This window comes from Chiloscyllium plagiosum, chromosome 7 (assembly GCF_004010195.1).
Source record: "Chiloscyllium plagiosum isolate BGI_BamShark_2017 chromosome 7, ASM401019v2, whole genome shotgun sequence".
Classification (NCBI taxonomy): domain Eukaryota; kingdom Metazoa; phylum Chordata; class Chondrichthyes; order Orectolobiformes; family Hemiscylliidae; genus Chiloscyllium; species Chiloscyllium plagiosum.
Genome location: NC_057716.1, coordinates 58,765,571 through 58,775,577, shown reverse-complemented (window position 1 = coordinate 58,775,577; position 10,007 = coordinate 58,765,571). Strand labels below are relative to the sequence as shown.

The 10,007-nt window shown below is 44.0% G+C and overlaps 1 protein-coding gene across 3 annotated transcripts in view; it reads left to right on the top strand.

Annotated features, from left to right (window-relative positions):
- Positions 1–1,485: 1,485 nt before the first annotated feature.
- Positions 1,486–10,007, top strand: part of wdsub1 (WD repeat, sterile alpha motif and U-box domain containing 1) — a 50,520-nt gene continuing 41,998 nt past the window's right edge. The window contains exons 1-3 of one of the 3 annotated variants that reach the window (XM_043693819.1): positions 1,486–2,082; positions 7,636–7,723; positions 8,284–8,747. In XM_043693819.1, the coding sequence (XP_043549754.1) occupies positions 7,679–7,723; positions 8,284–8,747 (509 nt within the window). In that variant the 5' untranslated portion in view covers positions 1,486–2,082; positions 7,636–7,678. Of the gene's footprint in view, positions 2,083–6,612; positions 7,428–7,513; positions 7,724–8,283; positions 8,748–10,007 lie in introns of those variants that run through there. The other 2 variants (XM_043693818.1, XM_043693820.1) reach the window with 2 other exon arrangements.

The window sequence follows — 10,007 nt, the reverse complement described above, 5'->3', positions numbered from 1 at the left end:
TTCAGGAATGGGGAAAGTTTGTCCAGCAGGCTAAGATAAAAGGTAGGGAGGAGGGACTTGGGGGAGGGGTGTCGGAAATGTGATAGGTGGAAAAAGGTCAAAGGAGGGTTACGAAGAGGCAGGCATAGCTGGGGCCCATGTGGGTGCCCATGGCTACTCCTTTGGTTTGGAGGAAGTGGGAGGATTGGAAAGAGAAGTTGTTCAGGGTGAGGGCCAGTTCAGTCAGTCGAAGGAGGGTTACGAAGAGGCAGGCATAGCTGGGGCCCATGTGGGTGCCCATGGCTACTCCTTTGGTTTGGAGGAAGTGGGAGGATTGGAAAGAGAAGTTGTTCAGGGTGAGGGCCAGTTCAGTCAGTCGAAGGAGGGTTACGAAGAGGCAGGCATAGCTGGGGCCCATGTGGGTGCCCATGGCTACTCCTTTGGTTTGGAGGAAGTGGGAGGATTGGAAAGAGAAGTTGTTCAGGGTGAGGGCCAGTTCAGTCAGTCGAAGGAGGGTTACGAAGAGGCAGGCATAGCTGGGGCCCATGTGGGTGCCCATGGCTACTCCTTTGGTTTGGAGGAAGTGGGAGGATTGGAAAGAGAAGTTGTTCAGGGTGAGGGCCAGTTCAGTCAGTCGAAGGAGGGTTACGAAGAGGCAGGCATAGCTGGGGCCCATGTGGGTGCCCATGGCTACTCCTTTGGTTTGGAGGAAGTGGGAGGATTGGAAAGAGAAGTTGTTCAGGGTGAGGGCCAGTTCAGTCAGTCGAAGGAGGGTTACGAAGAGGCAGGCATAGCTGGGGCCCATGTGGGTGCCCATGGCTACTCCTTTGGTTTGGAGGAAGTGGGAGGATTGGAAAGAGAAGTTGTTCAGGGTGAGGGCCAGTTCAGTCAGTCGAAGGAGGGTTACGAAGAGGCAGGCATAGCTGGGGCCCATGTGGGTGCCCATGGCTACTCCTTTGGTTTGGAGGAAGTGGGAGGATTGGAAAGAGAAGTTGTTCAGGGTGAGGGCCAGTTCAGTCAGTCGAAGGAGGGTTACGAAGAGGCAGGCATAGCTGGGGCCCATGTGGGTGCCCATGGCTACTCCTTTGGTTTGGAGGAAGTGGGAGGATTGGAAAGAGAAGTTGTTCAGGGTGAGGGCCAGTTCAGTCAGTCGAAGGAGGGTTACGAAGAGGCAGGCATAGCTGGGGCCCATGTGGGTGCCCATGGCTACTCCTTTGGTTTGGAGGAAGTGGGAGGATTGGAAAGAGAAGTTGTTCAGGGTGAGGACCAGTTCAGTCAGTCGAAGGAGGGTGTCAGTGGAAGGGTACTGGTCGGTACGGCGGGAAAGAAAGAAGCGGAGGGCTTTGAGTCCTTCGTGATGGGGGGTGGAGGTGTACAGGGACTGGATGTCCATGGTGAAAATAAGGCGTTGGGGACCGGGGAAGCGAAAATGTAAGAAATAGGAGCAGAATTAGGCTATTCAGTTCGTTCAGCCTGCTCTGCAATTTGATGGGAGAAGGGCATTCAGCCCCTCAAACCTACTCCACTTGGTTTTGTAGTTGATTGGACATTGTTTCTTGCCACTTTCCTGTTAACTTTGATACCACTACTGATCAAGATTTCTATCAATTTCATTTGATCGTGGCTGATCTACTTTTCCATCCCATTCTCCTGTTTTCTTCCTGTACTTCTTTCCTCATACTCAAAATATATTTGCTTTGGCCATCACCAATAACACATGTAATTTGTGAGCACTGCAATTCCATCAGACTTGTGAAAACTGTTGGATGTTTTCATTCTCATTAGACAGATTAGACACGTTTCTTTGGCTTATACTTGCACTTTACTGAAATTCAAGAAGGGTGTGAGAAGATGCATATGATGTGGGAGTATGAAAATATCTTTGTTTTACATGATGTTTAACTGGTCATATCACTTAATGTTGAGTCATAGATGGAAATGGTCTGTAGCATAGAAGAAAGCTCATCTAGGGCCTTACGTACAACACAAAGCTAATGCATAGATGTAGCAGGCATTCAGAAAGGCCAGTAGAATATTGGCCCTTATTTCAAGGGGATTAGAGTGTAAGAGACCGAAGTCTTACTGCAACTGTACAAATTGCTGGTGAGTACCTTGAGCAGTTTTGCTCCCCTTGTTTAAGAAAAAGTATTGTATCATTGGAGGTAGTTTAAAGAAGTTTCTTTAGGATTTTCCATGGTATGAATGGATTGTCTTATGAACAAAGGTTGAACAGGTTGAGTCATTGAGCTGTACAGCATGGAAACAGCCCCTTTGGTCCAAGTCAACCATGCTGACCAGATATCCTAAATTAGTCTGGAACCTTTTGCCAGCATTTGGCCCATATCTCTTTCAACCCTTTTTGTTCATATACCCATCCAGATGCCTTTTAACTATTGTAATTGAACCAGCCTCCACCACTTCCTTTGGCAGCTCATTCCATACATGCACCATCCTCTGAATGAAAAAGTTGTCCCTTTGGTCCCTTTTAAATTTTTCCCCTCTCACCTTAAACCTGTGCCCTCTAGTTTTGGACTCCAATACCTGGGGAAAAGATCTTGTCTATTCACCTGATCTATGCCCCTCATGACTTTAGAAACTTCTGTAAGGTCATCTGTAGCTTCTGGTGCTCCACGGAAAATAGCCCCAGTCTATTTGGCTTCTCCCTATACCTCAAACTCTTCAACCCTGGCGACATCCTTGTTATTCTTTTCTGAACCCTCTAAAGTTTCACAACATTCTTCCGATAGCAAGGAGACCAAAATTGAACGCAGTATTCCAAAAGTGGCCTATCCAATGTCCTATACAGCCATAACATGACCTCCCAACTCGTATACTCAAAGCTTTAACCAATAAAGCCTCTTTCACTGCCCCGTCCACGTACAACTCTACTTTCAAGAACCTGCAAGTCAAGGTGTCTTTGTTTGGCAAGACTCCCTGGGACCTTACCATTGTGTGAATGAGTCCTGCCTTGATTTGCTCTACTAAAATGCAACACCTCAAGTTTATCTAAATGAAACTCCCTCTGCCACTCCTCAGTCCACCGGCCCATCTGGTCAAAGTCCCGTTGTACTTGGTGGTGGACAGCCAAGAAGGTTAACCCCAATTTTGGTATCCTCTGCAAATCTATTAACTATACTTCCTATGTTCACATTCAAATCATTTATATAAATGACAAAAAGCAGTAGATCCTTGTAGCACACCACTGGTCACAGGCCTGCAGTCTGAAAAGCAACCCTCCACCACCACCATCTGTCTCCTGCCTTTGAGCCAATTCTGTATCCAGATAGCTAGTTCTTCCTGTATTCCATGTGACCTAATCTTGCTAACTAGTCTACCTCATTTGAATTTAGAATAATGAAAGGTGATCTCTTTGAAACATATAGGATTCTTGAGAGGCTTGCTAGGGGAAATGCTGAGATGGTGTCTTCCCTTGTTGGAGATTCTAGGACTGGCGGGTATACTCTCAGAATTGAGGGATGCCAATTTAAGACTGAGATGAAGAGGAGTTTATTCTGAGGGTAAGAGTCTGTGAACTCCTTGCTGCAGTGAGCTGTGGGGCAGACTCCTTGTGTATATTTTAAGGTTCAGATAGATTCTTAATCAGCCGGGGAATTGAGGGTTATGAGGAAAAGTCAGGAAAGTGGATGTGAGGAATGTTGAATCAGTCATAATCCCATTGAATGGCAGAGCAAGCTAGAGCATAGTTGATTGGCCTTCTGTTCTTCTTTCTTACAGTCTTCAACGGCGTTCGACAAAGTTCCCCATAGGAGACTGGTTAGCAAGGTTAGATCTCATGAAATACAGGGAGAACTTGCCACTTGGATACAGAACTGGCTCAAAGCTAGAAGACAGAGCGTGGTGGTGGCAGGTTGCTTTTCAGACTGGAGGCCTGTGACCAGTGGAGTGCCACAAAGATTGGTCTTGGGTCCTCTACTTTTTGACATTTGCATAAATGATTTGGATGCTAGCATAAGAGGTACAGTTAGTAAGTTTGCAGATGACACCAAAATTGGAGGTGCAGTGGATAGCAAAGAAGGTTACCTCCGATTACAACAGGATCTCGATCAGATGGGCCAATGGGCCGAGAAGTGGCAGATGGAGTTTAATCCAGACAAGTGCGAGGTGCTTCATTTTGGGAAAGTAAATCAGGGCAGGATTTATACACTTAATGGTAAGGTCCTAGAGCGTGTTGCTGAACAAAGAGACCTTGGAGTGCAGGTTCATAGCTCCTTGAAAGAGGAGTCGCAGGTAGATAGGATATTGAAGAAGACGTTTGGTATGCTTTCTTTTATTGGTCAGAATATTGAGTACAGAAGTTGGGAGGTTATATTGCGGCTGTACAGGACATTGGTTAGGCCCCTGTTGGAATATTGCGAGCAATTCTGGTCTCCTTCCTATTGGAAAGATGTTGTGAAATTTGAAAGGGTTCAGACAAGATTTACAAGGATGTTGCCAGGGTTGGGGGATTTGAGCTATAGGGAGAGGCTGAACAGGCTGGGGCTGTTTTCCTTGGAGTGTCGGAGGCTGAGGGGTGTCCTTAGAGGTTTACAAAACTGAGGGGCATGGATAGGGTAAATACGCAAAGTCTTTTCCCTGTGGTCAGGGAGTCCAGAACTAGAGGGCATAGGTTTAGGGTGAGCGGGGAAAGATAAAAAAGGGACCTAAGGGGCAACCTTTTCACGCATAGGGTGGTACGTGTATGGAATGAGCTACCAGAGGAAGTGGTGGAGGCTGGTACAATTGCAACATTTAAGAGGCATTTGGATGGCTGTATGAATAGGAAGGGTTTGGAGGGATATGGGCCGGGTGCTGGCAGGTGGGAGTAGATTGGGTTGGGATATCTGGTCGGCATGGATGGGTTGGACCGAAGGGTCTGTTTCCATGCTGTACATCTCTATGATTCTATGACTCTAACCCATTGCGTCCACGCCAAAACAACCATCTCGTTATTCTAATCCCCTTTTTCATCACCTGGCCCATAGCCTTGAATGCCTTTGCATCACAATTGACATCTAAGTATTTCTTAAATGTTATGAGAGTTTCTACTTCTGCCACACTCGCAAAGAGTTCAAGATTCACACCACCCTCTGAGTGGAAAAACAAATCCTCACATCCCTTCTAAAGCTCCTGTCCTGACCTGAAATGTATGCCCCCTACTCATTGATTCCACCAACAAGGGGAAAAGCTCTTTCCTGTCTGTCGTCCTCCTAATTTTATACATTTTTTTTAGATTACAGATTAAATTACATCGGGGATATGGAGAACTTGGCAAGTTTATGTTGAGATATGATAGGCAAATTTTACTTATACTGAATCGTACTGTGCTGCTTTATTGTTGTTTTGTGGTTTGCTGTTGTCTGGAGTTATATTCTTCTTCGAGTTTTTTTTTAATATATTCATGGAATGAGGGTGTTGCCTTTCAGCCATCCTTAAAGATAAAATGGGATCATGCTGGAAAATAATTTTTGGAAGCACTGAAATAGTTATTTGCTTTGCTTCATATTTACATAATCAAGTTGATATGGACTCATCCTGTCTTAGAAGTACTTACTGCAATGACTGCTGAAATGCTAAGGTTACTTTGATTTGATAAAAATGCATTGATCCAAGTTCTGAATGTCAGTGGGTAAACCGACACCAAAACTTATGGATTGTCACTCTTCAAGAAATCAATCTTAAATAGAGCCCTTTTTTGTGAGAAAAAGGAGGTCTGCATTTCTGAGGTGAGATTTCATTCATGCTCCTTCGGGAATGAGGACCAATACTTGGCATGGTGTGGCTGGAAAACCCAGAGCAGGGCACTCTTGGTGGCATGATGTGGGCTGGGATGCTCTGAGTGGGACTCTGGCAGTGGCATGGCGTGGGCTGGGAAGCCCGGAGTGGGACTCTGGCAGTGGCATGGTGTGGGCTGGGAAGCCCGGAGTGGGACTCTGGCAGTGGCATGGTGTGGGCTGGGAAGCCCGGAGTGGGACACTGGCAGTGGCATGGTGTGGGCTGGGAAGCCCGGAGTGGGACACTGGCAGTGGCATGGTGTGGGCTGGGAAGCCCGGAGTGGGACTCTGGCAGTGGCATGGTGTAGCAGCAGAGAAGGAAACGGTGGAGTCTCTAAGTTATTTTTAAAACATTTTACTCTAAGTTAATGTAAATGGTGGATATGTACAGGTGACAGTCCACACTTTTCACTGTGTTTTATATTGAATACACATGTTGATAAATGATATTCTAATTTTATTAACTTCATTCTGACAATTTTTTCACAATGCAAAATTGTTGGAGAAAGGTAAACCTTGTCCCCTTTTCACAGCAATAAGTTGTCATGTTCTGAAATTTACAGGTCCTGACAGCCACTTTGACAGCTGCTGATAAACAGAAAGTAATTATGGTCTGTGTGATGGTAGGGTGCCACCTGGCTAGGGGTAGGATGTGATGTTTGGGGTAGGTTGGGCTGGTTGGAAGAAATCAGATTGGGGAGGGAGGGGGTATTTAGTCCATGTGGGTTGGAGAAGGGACTTGGGTCAGGTCCCTCTGCAAGGATGATGTTTGGTAATGATTGGGTCCGATGGTAGAGATAGGTGGATTTGTTGGAGCGGGAAGGGGCATGACAGTGCTGTCTTACAGGTCGGGGAGGATTAGGTTGGTGTGGATCTGGGTCTGGGGAAAGTTATAATTGGGAATGAGAGAGATAGGTTTGGGATTTCTTAAATAGTTGTTCAATGATCAACTACATATTTCATATATAATGTTTACTATTTTACTTTATTTCATTGGAACCCTCTGCAGTCTCTAATTTAAGACTTTGAGGGTTCCTGGGATAGAGCAATTGACTTGCAGCATTGTTAGTTTCCTGGGCAATTCCCTAGGCACTTGCTCTGCCAGCTTGTTCCATACATGCACCATCCTTTGCGTGAAAATGTTATAACAAATGAAGGCAAGCATGCCAAATGGCTTTGTCACCACCTAGTCTATATTCCACAAAATAATTTTCACTCTTTTTGTCTTTGGTCGTTCTCATGCTGGCTCTTCGGATAATGACATGTCAGAGGACTGAAGAATTACACGTTATTCCTTGTTCAAAAGGTTGTGAGGAGGAGCTAAGCACTACGTGCCAATAAGTTTAACTTGATTGGTTGCAAAAGCATTTAGAAACGGCAATTCAGACAAAATTAACAATATGGACTAATTAAGGAAGCCAGTGTAGATGTGTTCTAGGCAAAGCAGTATAATTTGTTTGCAATTTTGATGTAACAATATCAAAGAAGGTAATATAATCGATTGTGGTGCATGTGGCCTTCTAAAGGACATTTTGTAGATTTAAAAGGTTTGATAAAGTACTCAACTGGAGAAATTATTCCTGCCAGCAGCAAGTTTGAGAACTACGATAAACCAGTTTATAGATGACTGGTAAGAGTGACAGTGGTGACTTGAGAAAGTGTTTTGTGCAGTGAGAGGTTAGTATGTGAAATGTAACTACAGAAGTGTTTAAGGTCAGTTCAATCCAGGCCTTTAAATAATGTTTCAGCCATTTGTTTTGAAGCAAAAACCTGCAGGGCTACAGGCAAAAGATGGAGTTGAATTGCTTTTGGAGGGAGCTGTCATGGACGCAACTGGCTGAATGGCCTCCTGTGCTATAACCATTCTGTGATTCTATTGCAACAGCATCCAGAGAAGTTTATTAGGTGGCCTAATCAAGATTTTCAAGATGATGGATTTTGATAGTGTGAATAGAGAAAAAACAGTCCGGCTGGTAAGTTGCTCAATAATCAGAAGTTGTGATGTTTGAATCAGTGGTTATAGTTCAAAAGGTGAGAGAGAACGTTTGGAGTTGTTCACTTCTGGAGTGACCTACATGCCGTTGTGATGGAACAGATCTCATAAATAATTTTAAAAAGACGTTGGCTGATAAGTATGGATATAAAACTTTGGAGCTTGCAAGTTTATGGCCCAAAAATAGGATGAAACATCATTGCTCTTCCACAGAGCCAACACAAGTACAATGGACTGAAGAACCACTCCAGTGCTGTACATTTTTATAATTCTCTCAGTTGTTTTGAAAAACATTTATTTTGTAAGATATTGATATCTCTTATACATATTAAGGGAGGAGTTTTTATGGTTTAATACTGGCAACTAAATGGCATCTTGTAACAAATCACAAAATATTCTTTGAATCAACATTATTTTGAAATTTCCTTTATATTTCATTTCTGGTTACAACAAAATAACTTTTTTTCTGATATTTGCATAATTTTTGCAGATAACACACTGATATTAACCTCTGCTTGTTTTTCCTCTATATCATTACAGGTTTCACTATTTCAAGAGAGAAAGAAAAGCAAATTCTTACAGAAGCAATATTCAAAACTATTGGCCATGGTAACGCTCATCCAAACTTTCACAGACCATACTGATGACGTTAACTGTTGTGCCTTCTCTTCCACTTACCTGGCTTCCTGTTCATTGGACCGAACAATACGCCTTTATTTATTGAAGGATTTCTCAGAGCTTCCTTTCTCGCCACTAAAAGGTCATAGTTATGGTGTACATTCCTGTTGCTTTAGTTCTTGTGGGAAGTTTCTAGCTTCCAGTTCAACTGATGGGAACACTGTGCTATGGAATCCCAGTTCAGGAGAGAAGTTGGCAACATTGAAACAGCCCAGTGAAAGTCCAGTAAGGGTTTGCAAATTCTCTGATAATTCCAATTATTTGATATCTGGTGCAGCTGATGGTACTGTGGCATTATGGGACGTTCACAGGAAGAAACTTCGCAGGTTAGTTAGAGAGCTTGCAGCTTTTTCATTAATAATTGCATGTATTTTGATTTAAGATTTTTGCTAATAATTTTATGTTGAATGCATCTTTTCTCATTTAAACTGGGGTTCTGGAGCGAATGTAGATACAAAATTGAATTGAGGCTCTCTATTCAGTAATAAGGTTTATTGTTCAAATCTCTGCAAAACTGAATTACTGTAATTTCAACCATGAGTGGTAAATAACCTGACTTCAAAAAACCACTGTCAATTATATGAAGATTTGAACTGAAGCCTTGCCTCCAATATTGCTTTTAACTTCAAGGTTCTCAAAATGCTATTGCTTCAAGTTCAACATTTATTCTTTTTGCCTGCATCTGGTCACTCATCAACAGATCAAATGTAACTGCAGCCAGAGTGTTCTCCCTCCTTGCCTTTCTACCTTCCTCTGGGGCATTGAATATTGTTGATTCTTCCTTGGTTCACTTTGTGGCACTTCCCATTTCCTGCTCCACCCAGCCTATTGAAAGATATGGGGTTTCAGCTAAATAACAAGCAAGTCACCTGGGGCAATAGTTGGTGAGGTTCAAAGTTTGTCAAAAGATTTGTAGCTCGGGTGCTCGTTGTTGTGGTTCTGTTCGCTGAGCTGGGAATTTGTGTTGCAGACGTTTCGTCCCCTGTGACATCCTCAGTGCTTGGGAGCCTTCTGTGAAGCACTTCATGAGTGGTTTGTCTCTGCCGCTTCCGGTTGTCAGTTCCAGCTGTCCGCTGCAGTGGCCATTATATTGGGTCCAGGTCGATGTGCTTATTGATTGAATCTGTGGATGAGTGCCATGCTTCTAGGAATTCCCTGGCTGTTCTCTGTTTGGTTTGTCCTATAATAGTAGTGTTGTCCCAGTCGAATTCATGTTGCTCGTCATCTTCGACTGGGACAACACTATTATTATAGGACAAGGGGCGGGGGGGGGGGGGGGGGGAGAATGGGACCTAGGGAGATAGTGAGGAAAGAGATCAATCTGAGACTGATACAGTTGAGAACAAAAGTGAGTCAAACAGTCAGGGCAGGCAGGGACAAGGTCAGACTGATAAATTAAACTGCATTTATTTCAATGCAAGGGGCCTAACAGGGAAGGCAGATGAACTCAGGGCATGGTTGGGAACATGGGATGGTATATCATAGCAATTACAGAGACATTGCTCAGGGATGGGCAGGACTGGTGGCTTAATGTTCCAGGATACAACTGCTACAGGAAGGATAGAAAGGGAGGCAAGAGAGGAGGG